We start from the raw sequence: 15,604 nt of genomic DNA, 5'->3' as shown, positions 1-15,604 counted from the left end.
AAAAGATAGAGAAAACATGGAAAATATTTAAGAATAATGAAAAAAGAAGAAGAAAAAATTATTAAAATAAAATATTTTAAGAAAATTTAAAAAGCTTGAAAAAAAAATAAAAGCATATAATCTCTTCATTGGCTCACTCAAGTATATTCACAAACACGCAATTGTTTTGATTTATTTTGCTTTGGCTATATTGATGCAATATTAGAAAGCTCTCCTTTTTGCAGATGTAATCGTGTGAACTGATGAAGAGATTACATCTTTCATTTTTCTGCTTTTTAATATTTTTTTTAAATATTTTATTTTAACAAATTTTTTTTTCTTCTTTTTTCATTAACCTTTTATATTTTTTATGTTTTCTCTTTATTTTTAACTTAAATAAATATTTAAGAAAAAAACTAATATGTCAAACTGGTTTGATTGTTCAATTTACTAGTTGCTGTTCAATTATTAATTTGTTCTGAATTTTAAAAAAAAACTGTTTCTTACATTTGATTACATGGAATTTGTTGAAACAAATACTAACAATATTTGCAAATTTTTCCTAATTTGTAATTTAGTTTAATTCATAATTTGTAATTTATTTCCTCTTTACTACTGATCTCGCTTATGTGACAAGGTATATAACAAACAAATTCTGATTGTTATAGCTGATAAAATTTGGTAACTTTTCATTAAGTATTTGGATACGTTACTTTTGGTAAGTCTCCATAGTTATAGAATTACAGATGAAAAATAAATCATATTAACTTCAGTTTCTCATTTCATTGTTTATTAATTTTTTTATTTTATTATTTGTTACAGCTCCATTAATGTTGACTCATTAGAGCCAGAAATTCGTGAATCTCTGAATAAATTGAAATTGGAAGATAAATGTTTATACTACAACAAAGGTCTTTAATGTGTTCTTCGAAATATATTGCATTTATAGTCTAAAAACGAAACTGTTGTATTTCTTTGTATTTTATAAATTTATATTTTCCATAGTTCCTAATAAAAATATTATGTGATAAATGAATACACTTGAATGGTGATTAAAATTAATTATACATGTAAAATTATTCCTGTTGTAATCCTGTGTTATATTTGAATTTCATGAAAAGTAATGTCTTTTGCTATTAATTCATTGAAGGATTCTCCTGTTACTGTCTTGCGTTACATTTTATTTATGAAGTTAATCTTTTAGAAACACTAAGTTGTTTTAACAAAATCTGATTGGATGATTATCATCTAACAAGGAACTTTTTCTTCAGCTCATATTTTTTTAAAAGCAAAAAATCAAAGAAGAAAAAAAAACTGCAACCAATTTTGATCACCAAAACTGGAAATTACATGAACAGGAAACTCAATGTGTTTTTATTTTTGTAAAAAAAAAAAACGATGAGTCATTTTAATTCTCCTCAATTGTCTTTTTCATTTTATTAACATTAATTAGCCAAATGGCACGAAAGTCAAATCTTGTATGAAATTTGGAGCAATTTTTGTTTGGAAAAATGAGAACAGATTATCAAATTAGTCAAATCAGTACAATGACTAGTTGAAATCATAATGCAGAGGTAGATTTTAACAGAGAAAGAGAGATAATAAAACGTCTAATAGATGGTTACAAATTTCTGCATCACAAATAGAGAGCGTTGTAATCAATCATAAACATTATGAATATATATCACTTTTGTGTCAGGAAAGTGGTTGGAATGGAAGGCTTGGGAACTTCATCACATTGTTTGTTTTAATGTTAGTCTATTCCCAAGTCAAAATTTTTTATGGTTTTCCATTGATGGACCGATATCATCTTGATGGTAACCATCCTGAATCATTATATTTTTTGGCTGTCACAGTTGTTTCATCCTTGGGTCCGGTTTTCACTTGCCCTCCCCCTCGAGTCAAAGACTCTTATAATTCCTAAGTTCTTAGCTGGTGAACTAGCTTGGCGTGACTTATCACCAAGGGTTTATTGACAATGAAATATATGGAACAAAATGTAGAGAAATGAAGACTCCTAATATTTGATAGGTTCACTTGCAATCTTTTCAGCAAATTTTTAGTTACAAACCATCCAACTTAGAATGGTGGAAGATTTTTAGAAAAAAGAGATAACAAGATCATACACTTAGGATGTTTGAAACTGCATATTCTTATTTTCGAAAATCTTATTAAGTTTTTTAATTTATTACTCATTTTTAAAGGAAATTCTTATTTTCAAAAATATTATTTTTTTTAAGGAAGATTCAATTTTTAATATTGTTATTTTTTGAAAAATGTATTTATTTTTAAAACATTACTTACTATATATTTTTAAAAACATATTTGTTTTTTAAAGTGAATTCGTATTTTATATATATATATATGTATATATATATTTGTAATCTCAAAATTAAAATCTAGTTTTTAAATATGTGATACATTTACATGTCAACATTTTTATTTTTTAAACCTTATTTTACTTTTCTTACTAGTGATTTTTAATTAATTTTATGAAAACACTTATTATAGATGATTACCTCTTCTAATATTATTATTTTTAAAAACCATCATCTCTAATTATGTAAAATGACATAGCTAAATTGAAGTGATAAATTTTAAAAATTATGGTTATTCAAGTTTTTAATCAAATTAATCTTAAAGTTTGATGTACAGTGCCCAATCTAAAAAAAAACTACACACTGAATACCTCTTGATCTGAGGGTTTTAGACAGTGGTGTAAACCATAAACCCTCAACCCCCTCGGAGGGGGGGGGGCGTATGATCCAAAAATGATACCCTATGATAGGGGTGCCCAATTTGCGGCCCAGGGCAGGACCAGAATACAGTAAGAAAATTGTAATTTTGGGGGGGAAGTACAAAAAGTATTTGAAATTTCGAATTGCGCATTTTTAATAAGCCAATTCTAAAATCAATGTAATCTTGTGATCGCGTTTTTCGGTGGTTATCACAACAAATTTCTGACGAACGAAGTTTTAAAAATCGCAATATTTTTATTTCGAAAAAATAAGGATACGTGAATTTGAGCTATTAATAAAGCTCTTTATTTGTGTACAGTTTATTATAGTTCATCTAAATGACTTTTCGATCGTGTCCACGCTTTTTGAAATCCCGATGTTTTTAATGCATACATTATAACCAAATTTAATATCTTAAAAAAACAAAAGCAATTTATTACTCAAATTTCCTTTTCCTGAATTAAGAAAATTGTACTACTTAAATTATGCTGAATCCCCGTTCTTCGTACGAGGTGAATTAAAAATTTAAAAAAAAAACAATCAGTACTGAACAGCACTGCAAAATCATGCACAAATCTGAAACGCGAATACTGACCCTATTGAAGAGCTTAGTGGAAGAACCAGGTATGTGACATTCTTAGGGATATTTATGAATCGAGGGGAAATAACGAGGTGGTTGCCTCATTATGGGTAAGTTAAATGTAGCAGAATTGTTTTTGCTTTTACTTTAATCTAAACATAACTTATTTTATAACTGTCGTCAGCCGACCCAATTTTCGGTTTACGCCTGCTAATATTCAACTCCGTAACCTAGTAATTTTGAGCCCAACACAAAACGAAAGAGTTCCTGTATCAAACTAGCTTTCGTGGAAAACTTTTTAATGAAAGAAACCCTCATTTTTGTTATATGGAGTAGTAAACCTCCCACAGTTAATCTGACGGCAAGAGAACTCTAACCCATTATCCTCTACCACTGAGGATATTTTACTGTAGCCGGTGCGAGCCTGGTGTGGAATTCCTATAGATTAACTACACTTAACATCACTTGCCTTGATGCTATTTCTCGCGGCTAACTCATAGTCAAAATTTACTGCTATCAAGTAAATTTCTCCGGTACATATGTATATACCTTTCAATAGTCAGTCAGACACTTATTTCCACAGTATCGATATTGAAACTGCATATAGTTTTAATATTTGGTGATTATTTAAACATTAAAGTACGTGCTATAGACTCTTTTCTTGATCAAATAGAACTGTAAGCAAGCACTTTTTAAATAAGGATGAAGTGTTCTAACCATTTTTATTATTTTTTTACTAGGGACTATTATATTACATTATTGTATTAACATTTTCAGTCTTTGGGGGCTTTATGGAAATTTAAAATTTTCATCTTAAATTTAAATTTATACTATTAAAATTATTTTAACTTTAATGAATGTGTTAAGCAATATAATTTCTTTAAATCTTGTAAAAATATGAAAAAATTATAAAAAAAAACTAATTTTATAGACACTTTTTTAGCAATTAATATGCGGACCGAAAAAAAAATAGCAAATGAGCGATTTTAAAGAGCATAAGATTTGATTCTAATTCACTAAGTCTAAACAAACAAAGAATATTCCAAAATGATGCTTTTAATAAATATTTCGCATCTTTGTTACACATAGAACTGAAAATTTGTGATTGAAAATTTATTTTTGAGTAATAAAAAAGAATTCTGATGCATCAGTATGTAATATCTAATACATCAGTATCAGGGACAATCCCCACGCCATATAAATTAAATAAATACAGGGTTGCCACAGGAGACTAAAATGCAACTATTTTTGGCATGAGGCGACTCGACTAGGGCAATTTTTTTTGCCTGAAAAGGCTAAAAAAGCAACTATTTTCAGGAAAAGGAGACAATTGGGAGACTTTTCTGTACTCCTAGCGATGTTTTTTTTTCTTCTTTTTTTTTCCTTAAGCATAAATTGTCTGGAAAATCTGCACCCCACAAGATAGTTTCTGAACACACTAAACTTTCTTTTTTCCTTAAAAAAATTTGAATTGCAAATTTGAGTCTTCACTTTTTAATTCGTTCAATCTGCACAGACTCCATAGTGAGTCTATTTCATTTCTCGATCGCCTTTTCAATGATTATTGCTACGAAATTCCGCATGATTTTTNAAAAAAAAAAAAAAAAAAAAAAAAAAATTTTAATATGGTATTACGATGCGTGAATTTCGAATTTGAGTAATCACTTTTCTTATATATGGGTGATTCTTTTTAAACATGACAATTGGGACCAAAACATTTCTTCAAATTTAAAGTCTTCAAAATGATCTAAAATTTTTTTTTTTATACTTCTTTAGTTACACTTATTAATATCTTACAGACAGCAGTGTAGTTTATTGACATTTGCTCGAGAAAAAAAATAAAATAGAAATTCGCCAAATCTTGAATGCCAGGAAAATGACATATTAGCTTAGAAGTATAAAAAACAGTAAATCAATAAGTAAATAACTTTGATTGCATCCAAGCATATTACTTACATTCATACATAAACTTGGTATTAGATTAATATTTGCTTTCCTTCCTTACAGTATTAGCAGTTAAAAAAAAATTCTGGTAACACTTCAATGTCCTGGCATTCATAAGCCAGGAAAATGACAGCCAGGATAATGACAAATTCGCCGTTTTATAGCATATAATTTTAATTTTATATTTTGACTTAAGACGTTTATATTCTGCAGAAAACAACAGGATTTCTTAAAATAACTCTGATAAATTTATGTAGTTTATATTATTAATGATTTCAAGAAGCCAGGAAAATGACAACACAAAAACCTACTCACCCTGAAAGATTTTTGAAATAGATTTTGACCCAGAAAAATTGGTTCTTTATTCATGCAACAAGACATGTTCATATAGGAGGGTATCTAATCGATCTATTTACGTAAGATATTTATTGCTGACTCTATCTATTTTGGTTATAAACCACTAAATAAAAGTAGCCAGGAAAATGACAGATTTTCTTGGGACGAGCAGATTATTAACAGAAAAAAATTATTTTAACGAATTTTTTGTAAATAATACCCTCTGCGTATATTCTAGAAATGCTTACAAAGGTTGAGATAAAAAAAAAATTAGATATTGAAAAATTTATGGGAAATTTTGAAGCTGGTTATTATTGGAAACATTGTTTGGGACATGCCAGGAAAATGACATTTTGATATTCAATTAAATTTTTTAACTATACAAAACGGTCAATGCTAGTGTTCTTTTAGTATTATAGTATTAGATCTTGGAGCAAAGGGATAGTGAATTGTCATATTTCGTGAGAATCGCCCATATATAGTATATATAAACTTTTACTACGTTTATATAAAAATTATCATATTTGCCACCAAATTGACTGAATGGATCATGGTATATGACAATTAAGTCATTAGCAAAATTTTAGTCATATTTTTGTTCGTATTTAGGCAACTATTTTCATGTTTTAGGCTACTAAAAGCAACTATTTTGTTCTGTGGCAACCCTGTAAATATCATAAATGGATGTATAACTCTTGAGAAGAAAGCTTTTCAAAATTCATAATAGGCTTCACCGTATGAAAGTATTTAAAAAAAAAAAGGTTCCTCAAAATTTTAGCATTGAAAAATAACTGAAGAAAGATGTATAAAAAATGTTACATTATATATGAGATATTTTCATTATTATGTATCTTTTATTGGTTACTTTAAAAATATTTGTTTTTCTTCTTCAAGGTTTAAGAAACTTTAAATAGTTTTTCTACATAACATATTTGTCAGTCAGGCATATGCCTTGAATATATGTTCAAGTGCAAAAATATAAAATCTTAAAATATTACTTAAGAGAAGAAAGTATTTTAGAAAAATTAGAAGATAATTCCAGGTTCAGCTGTCTGAAAAATTCCACATAACCATCAAGGAATGACTTCCCGGAGACAAAAAATTCCTCTTCGACTATATTTCATAATTGTCTAAAATACTCTAAATGCAATACAAAGAGAACTTAATAAAAATATAAGTTTTCGCATAGTTAGTTACTGCGGCCCGAGAATTTCTGTTTCTTTACACTTATTTAAAATTTTTAAACTACGTAGTTGAAGTTTATGAATGTGTCGATTGACCAATAAAGACTATTTCCGGAAAGAAATGTTAACAGCCATTTATAATGTCATATGTTTAGTTGATGAAGTACAAGCTTTTTACAAGACTAGCAGATCGAACAAACTGGTAATTACCATCTATTAAAAAAAATTATTTTCGCAAAACGCAATTTTTTTTTTTTTAAACTTTGTTTTAACTCTAAACTTTGTTTTGTTTCAATATGATCGCAAAAGTGAAGTTATCATAGTTCCCTACATGGAGTTCCTAACATGCGAAGTACACGCACGAAAACTAAATTAAGTTTTCATTTTTTTAGTTCTTATTTTTTCTTCATTTTATAATAAGTAAATTGCTTAAAATAAAATACTATTTCTAATTATAATTAATTTGAAACACCAATGTTTTATTTAAGTTATGGTCATAAATTTTTTGAAGTATAAAATATTTCATTTAAAAATGTTATTTCACATCCAAAAAAATTGGAATTTAATATTTAAAACATCGTAAAAATGAATTAATTTTATAATCAAAAGTTGCTTCTTAGAACATTTAATTAAATTTGCTGGTTTGGAATCTGTTATTTTAATAACTGCATTTAAAACTTTAGAATTATTTTACTATACTTTTTGTTATTGTTAAAAGTAATAAAGCACAATTTTGTTTTTTGTCTTCTTGTTTTTAGTAATTAAAAAAATTTCTTTGCCAAAATGTAAGTGAATCTGCAACAGGGACAATCCCCACATTACAGTCTCTCCACATCTCAATTTTTTCTCCATTATTTCGCAGTTTCGATTTCGCGAGTAAGCGCACTCAATACTCAATTCGTTTAAGAGAAAAAGGGTATGTTTTTACGTTATGTGCCGACAAGTTGCGATTCCCACTTTGGCGCAATTTATACATGGTCATTGGCACGTCAAGTGACCATAGTCATACACTAACCTCTATGCCCTGCCTACTTTTTTTTTTAGTTGACACTTATTTTCAGCGATTGGGAGGGAGGATGTCAAACACAGGTGTGAGGTTGACAACTATGGCTATTTTTTTTTTTTGCCTGAAAAGGTTATAAAAGCAACTATTTTCAGGAAAAGGAGACTATTGGGAGACTTTTCTGTGCTAGCAATGTTTTTTCTAGCATAAATTGGGTTGATAACCTGCGGCCCGCGGTAGCTTCTGAACATAATGATTTTTTTTTTTGTTGTTAAAATTAACAAAATATTGAATTGCAAATTTGAGTCATCACTTTTTAATGCGCTCAATTTGCACAGATACCATTGTGAATCTATTTTGTTTCTCAATCGTCTTTTCAACAGTTATTGCTATGAAACTCTGCATGATATTGAAGAACTCAATTTTTAATACGATACTATGATGCGGGAATTTCGAATTTTAGTAATCACTTTATATATATATATATATATATATNGTTTTTTTAAAAAAAAAAATTTTTTTCTTCATTAATTCTAGCATTTGAAAGTATTTAATTTTCTTCAAATGCACAAATTTTTTTATATAAAAATATTTTTTTTCATATGAAGAACGTTTATTTAAAGATTATTATATTGGCCGCCAACTCGACTAAATGGATCATGGTATATTACAATGAAGTCATTTAATAAAACTTTAGTCATAATATTGAATAATTTGGTTTTTATATAGGCAACCCTGTATATGTAACCATTTTTTGATGGTAATTACCCATCACCCCAATGTAGGAATTCGGACTAATTTTTGATGGCCCAACATAAGAATAGCTACTTGTTTTGATGATTTGCTCTTGTTGAATCATCCAAAATTTCCATCATAGTTTCCTAGAAATCAAATGCTGGAACGATCATGAGCCACCATCACCCCAATGTAGAAATCCGGACTGATTTATGATGGGCCAATATTAAAAAAAAATTCTTGTTGGTATATTCCTGCTGAACCAACAATAATTATTATTAAAGCATCATAGAAATGCATAATTGGAACCATCACGGATCACCATTATAGTATCCTAGAAAAAAGATGTTTAAACGATCATGAACAACTATCATTCCAATATAGTAAATCAGACTGATTTATGATGGTCTAACATTAAAATTTTTTTTTCTAGATTCCTGAGAACCAACAGTAATTCCCATTAAAACATCATGGAAATTTATAGATGAAACCATCATAGATTGTTGGTTCATGAGAATCAAACTTCTCTTGATGATTAACCATCAGTGTATTTAAGTATCATTTTCCATCATTCCTTGATGGAAGTTTGCGGGCATATCAAAAGCTGTAAGAGTTAAATAAAAAATTGAATTGTGCGTATAAAGTAAAGTTATTTATGTATTATTATTAAAATGGATGGGTTGCATAATTGGATGTATCTCTGGATATAGTTATGATTAAAAAGGTTAAATGATTGAAATGTCGTGATCAAACAAATTAAGGCCGAAATATATAAAAGAGTAATTAAATTAAATTAAGGGGAATTTGATCGTTAAGGAAAGTGGTAGTACAATGCTAATGTGGGATAACAATAACCCAATAGGTCCAAAGGGTCACAAAGTGTGAGGTTTGAACAAATTGGATAATTTGGTATCACCAAATTTGGAAAAAGGGCGAAATTAAAATAAATTTAAGATTAAAGATAAAAAAAAACGATAAAGTCATGCTATATCCAAACAATATATATGATTTAATACAGTAAGATGCAGTTTCCAATCAGAAAATTACAAATTCCCTTAACAATAAAAAAAGGTACTCACCACACACAAACAGGAGGACATGATAAATCGTGAAAGTAGAGGCAAATAAATTCTCCAGCACAAGATTAAATTGTTAACATATCATTTTATTTAGTAACATACATCTTTCACCACATCTACCAACACAAGAAAGGCATTTTATTGAAATGGGTGATGGGAGAATTAAAAAACAGAAGGCGTCATAGATAAAAGTAAATTATAAAAGAATGAGTAATTTAAAGGTTAAAATAAATATGGAAATAAAGCTTAAATTCGAGAAGGTCTTTTATTTTAATATTAAAGAAAATTAAAGGTATAAAATGTTGATTTTAAATTTACAGAAATTGATTATAGTTATGCATTTAATTTAAGATAAAGGTTAAGAAAAAAAAAAGGTGAAAAGAAATCCCTCGATCCGGACCGAAGTCCGCATTTTGGAGAAAAAAAGGTAACCTGCCGGAAGGCTCGAGAAAAAGAGAATGTCTTCAAAGTCTTAAAAAAATTCCTTAACTGGGGTAGACCAGAAAAATTACGGCCAATTAGTGGCGGAGAGTTTGAAGTTTAAAGGAAGATTGGTTAGTTAGCCCCCCTAAAATTAAAAGAAGAAAAGAAAGGCGTGAATAGAGGGTTGGTTGACTTTCCCCACAGGAAGTGCGATGACCGCAATGACCATGAGAAAGGTCAACAAGAAAGTTAAAATTGCTAAATTGAAAAAAAGGAATAACGTTTAAAGAAAAATTAAAGGCTTAGGTAAAAATAGAAATAAAATTGTCACATTACACTAAGTGTAAATGTGACAAAAACCATGAACGCATAATGGAAAATGCTGGATGATGGTAAACATCAAAGATGAACGATCATTATTCGAACTGAAACCAACATAAACAAATCAAAATGATTTGATGGGACCATCGAGAAGTTTGGATTGGGTTCAGACAGTTTTATGGCATATTTTATTATTTGACTCTTGTGAATTTTGTTTCATGACCAAATTATGAAGAAATAATAAAATATCCAACACCTAGTAAAAAGGGCTAAAAATTTTCGTTAATGTTTTTTATGTAATAATTGAAAATAATTTAAAAATTTTCGTTAAATTAATTTTGTTAGAATTTTTTTTTTTTTTTTTACCGCATTTATGCATTTTACCGCATTTATTTTTTTCTAAGCTACATTCATTCAAAATTTTTTAAGTAAAAAATGCATTTTCTGCCCCTATTTTAAGCTTGGGTCTCAGTAGGTTATTGGTAGGTAGATACTTTATTTACTTCACACTAGATCTGCACACTGAGCTATCGGTGAGGGGTTGGGAATCTCTGAGGATGATCCGAGGACATGTCATCCTTTGCAGAGGGTTCCCCTGCTTTGGTTGCAAGACGACCTGCACGCGAAGTCGAGCACTTTACTGTAGAACAAGGACCGATACCGTGCACCCTCGGCCCTTATGTAGGCTGATCAAAGTGGTCACCCACCTGCTTACAGACTGGACCTAGTGATGCTTGACTTCCCTGTCTTTACGACTGTGGGACCATTAGGTTATTGTGATGATTATTTGGTGTCCCATCCTAGAGCCACTATTACAATGCGAGATGATATGAAATTAGAAATGTGTAGACCAGTGGTACCTTAAAAGTGTTCCACGTAATTGGATAGCATATACTGATACAGCATTCCATGCAGCTTCTAGAATATGCTGCAATTCATTGACCGTAATGACTGACGAGTGGTGGCGTGCCAGTCGTTCAGCAACCATTGACAAGGCGTTTTTAATCTTTGAGAGATCAGGAGAACGTGCTGGCCAGGGCAACAGGTGAACATGTTCTGTGTCAAGAAAGGTCAGGACAGTACGGGCAACATACGGTCGTGCATTGTCCCGCTGAAACGTAGCGTTATGGAGATCTCGAAGATAAGGCAGAGCAACTGGCCCTAATATATCAGAAATGTATCGGTTGCAGTTCAAAGTGCCGGCAATGCGAACAAGAGGTGATCGAGACGTGTATCCAATGGCAACCCCATACCATTACTCCAGCTGATGGACCAGCATGACGATGTCGAATGAAAGCTGCCAATGGGCGTTCTCCATGATGTCGAAAAACACATCATGATGCTGTATAACAGTATTTCCCAAAGTGTGGTACGCGTACCCCCAGGGGTACGAGAACAGTTTAGCGAGGGTACGCGTTCTTATGCAAAATATCTTGCAACAAACGAAAATTTCAAATTTTTTTATTTAAAAGCAAAGCTAGCCATGAAAATTTACGATTACGTATTTTTCTATTGACTATTTTTTGCAGAGTTAACAGTTAATAATTAATGGTGTCAACAGCTAGTTGTGAATTAACTTTTGTGCAATTTTTGAATTTTATAGTAAAAAATCTATTAATTTTTTATTAGTGATACACAGCGTTACGAAAAATATAGAAAGGGTACACAAGAGTCATAAGTATGGGAAACACTGCTGTATAGAGATCCTGGATTCGTCTGAAAAGACGACGTCATGCCATTCCTGTGTTCATCGTTGATCACACCATTGGAGACACTCTTGCATGTGTTGCAGCTTCAAGGGTAACCGATGCCATGGTCGCTGTGCTGACAGTCCATGCTGGTGCAAACGTCGTAGAACTGTTCGTGCAGACACTTCTTGTCTTGCAAATGACCCCAATTGTTGACTCAAGGTTCATGACGTAGCTGTACGATTCTTTAATGTGGATAACATGTCTGTCTTCCCGGTTGTTAGAGAGGGGGGAGGTGGTTGAGATCCTGCACGGCGTTCCATATCACCGTCATGAACCCATCGATTCCATATTCTGCTAACAGTCATGGAATCTCGACCAACGCGACTAGCAATACTTCGGTATGATAAACCGCAATCCCAGTAGGCCACAATTCAACCTCGATCAAACTCAGGTACGTGCTGGTAGGCATTTTTCCTTCTTACATGAGGCATAACGAAAACTTTTTTACCCAAGAACAACGCTCAAATTCAATTTCTGTATGAGAGACTTATTCTCAAATCTCTTATTTTATGCACATTGCATGTGTCGCTACTACCGCTTGCTTTGCATGAACGTGCTGATAAGCTTCAATTGCATACCTCAACATGCTTTATCCGTCCTGCTAACTTAGATTTCGTGGTGTGTAGCCTTCCTGGTGTAGCAATTTTAATGGCCAGTAGTGTATATTGCTATCTAAACAAATGATAAATTTTTTTCTATGTAGTATTTTACGTTGAATTGAATGAGACTATACAAGTGTTAATAGAATGTAGTTTAAATATTAAAAGAGCTTTATTTATAAAAAATACTTCTATTGACTTGTACTTACGTACACTTTTTGCATTGCTATCTAGAGGAACATGTAGGGTACATTTTCTGTTGTAATTTTTCATGCTGAATTGAATAAGATAAAATTTAAGATTGTGGCTTTGAAGTTATAAGGAATTTCTTTTTAATAAATAAAATTCAAAAATACTATTTTTTACTTAAAAAAAAAACAATGCAACTTTTGAAATATTAGCATATTATATATAATGTTAGAAACATTGCAACTTGTGAAATATTAATATTTGTGTTTGTTTCCATTGGAGTAAGCGTAGAAAATAACAGGAAACAATACCGCACTTGTCTGTATAGTAGCATGTTAGGCGTATATAAGTGCACATACAAGATTTTACACAAAAACCTTATAACTTCTTAATTATTTATCTTATGAAATTTTGTTTTATCTGAATCAGTTCAGCATAAAAAATTATATCAAAAACTGTACATAACATGTTCAGATAGCTCATACATAACAATTTAAAAATTGTACTAGATGTCAAAAAAAGTATGCACAAAACCATTGTAGCCGTTCTATTAATTAGTGTTTTGTCTCACTCGATTCAACGTAAAAAAGTACATAGGAAACAATGCCTCACTTCTTTAGATAGCAATGTCCAATGTAAATTTTGAATTAGCCGGTCTATTAATTTGTGTTTTTGTCTCATTCGATTCAACGAGAAAAAAATACATAGGAAACAATCCTCACTTCTTTAGATAGCAAAGTCATTTGTGTAAATATGTACAAATTTATACATTTTCTAAATAAAGCATCTTCGAAATTATTCGTCAGTCTCAAGATCAGTTCCATTGTTTCAAATTTAGTGTAAAAATCAGAAACAGTGCAAAAAGTAAAATTTGCAATATGAAGCTCGAGTGCTTTCCTAGTTACACGATTTGGACCACATTTTTGTTGCTTATAAATTTGAGTAAAAAATATGAACCCGTCTTAAAAAATAGATGTGCTTTTCTAAAGAAAGTATAGTCCGTTCTCATTTTATAGATTATGAGAGACAGTCAGAGTTGGCCGTCGATTACAGTAATCGATTACAACTGTAATTGATTACAGATAATTACAGCTATGTAATCAATTACTTGTAATCACGATTACAAGTAATCGCGATTGCAATTAATCAAAATTTTTGATTACATCAGAGTAGAGCGAAAATGTAATCGATTACATTTTTCAATTACAGTAATCAATTACTTGTAATCATGATTACAAAGTTTGATTACAGCTGTAATCATGATTACATAGTCGATTACAGTGATCAATTACTTGTAATCGTGATTACAACTTGCAAAAAAATTTTATTACAGCTGTAATCATGATTACAATATTGATTACAGTAATCAATTACTTGTAATCATGATTACAATTTTCAAAAAATTTTGATTACAGCTGTAATCATGATTACAATTTTGATTACAGTAATCAATTACTTGTAATCATGATTACAAGTAATTGCGATTACAAGTAATCACAACAAAAACGATTACAAGTAATTATGATTACAAGTAATCAAAATATATGATTACATGTAATCATGATTACATGTAATTTGATTACATGTAATTGTGATTACTTGTAATCAAACTATACGATTACAAGTTATTACGATTGTATACTATAGTCAAATTTTTTATGTAAGTATTCATGTGTTTACATATTTTTATGTACATAGAATGTACGCACGCATGAACGTACAATTTGCGATTCCTATACATACAATGTATGCACAAACGTTGTTTGTACGTACAATATTCATAATTATATTGTAATATACTTAATGCAATGCGCATATGCTTAGTACATATAATTATGCATTTATGATACATGTACGCATGTATGTTAGTTTGTACAAAAAGGCAATGTTTTGTATCTTTGTATACATAGACAATGTATGTATGAACGTATATGAAAATAATGTTTATGCGTTTGCATGCTTTTATGTACTTAAGTACATACATTGTATAAATTTACGATAATAGCACGTATATACAATGTACGTATGTATATAAAATTGTACGTATTTGCGTATAATATGTAAGAATGTTATTTAAAGGTGCAATATATGCACATAGTTGCGTAAATAAAGTGCGAACATGTATACATGCACATTTATATGTACATCGATACATGTACACGCAAAATATGTACTTATGTACAACGTACGTATGTACTTGTATAACTACATACTTTGCTAATACTTATGCGCGTGTAATGTATGGATGTACAAAAAATAGTTATATGCACAATGTACGCATGTACATACAACTTATGCATGTACATAATTACAAGTAATGTATGAATACATGCGTACATTTAAATATATGTAATTACAATACACACATACATTGTGTATACATTAAAAAAATTTATCTAAGTAAAGTTATTAAAGTTTGTTTTAAAATTTATTCTAAGGCATATAAAACTCGGCGTCATATTTTTTAGAAAGCAAACGATAATTTTATTTTAAATTTCTAAATATTATTTCCACACATAAAATTTACCGTTTTTTTTTACCATTTTAAAAATTTCTATGAATCATGCATTATGTTATAAAAAAATAAATCTGTATTGTCAAACATTTCATGAAAATACCTGAAAATAATTTTTTATTCAGAGAATTTCAAAATGATATAGAACAATTAAAGCTGAAAACTAAATTTAAATATCGTTTGATTTTGTCATTTAACTTGCTTGAGTCATTAAAAGTTAACTTACAT

General features: G+C 29.9%; 1 protein-coding gene across 6 annotated transcripts in view; it reads left to right on the top strand.

The window, feature by feature from the left end:
* Window positions 1–1,015, top strand: part of LOC107453001 (Sideroflexin-1-3) — a 96,289-nt gene extending 95,274 nt beyond the window's left edge. For all 6 annotated transcript variants that reach the window (XM_043052512.2, XM_071187834.1, XM_021147140.3 and 3 more), the window contains one exon: window positions 802–1,015. In XM_043052512.2, coding sequence (XP_042908446.1) covers window positions 802–898 — 97 coding nt within the window. In that variant the 3' untranslated portion in view covers window positions 899–1,015. The remainder of the gene's footprint in view (window positions 1–801) is intronic.
* The last annotated feature ends 14,589 nt before the right edge of the window (window positions 1,016–15,604 follow it).

The sequence above is a fragment of the Parasteatoda tepidariorum genome, chromosome X1, assembly GCF_043381705.1.
Source record: "Parasteatoda tepidariorum isolate YZ-2023 chromosome X1, CAS_Ptep_4.0, whole genome shotgun sequence".
NCBI classification, from domain to species: domain Eukaryota; kingdom Metazoa; phylum Arthropoda; class Arachnida; order Araneae; family Theridiidae; genus Parasteatoda; species Parasteatoda tepidariorum.
The sequence above is the reverse complement of the archived record's forward strand: the minus strand, read 5'-3'. Positions and strand labels throughout refer to the sequence as shown.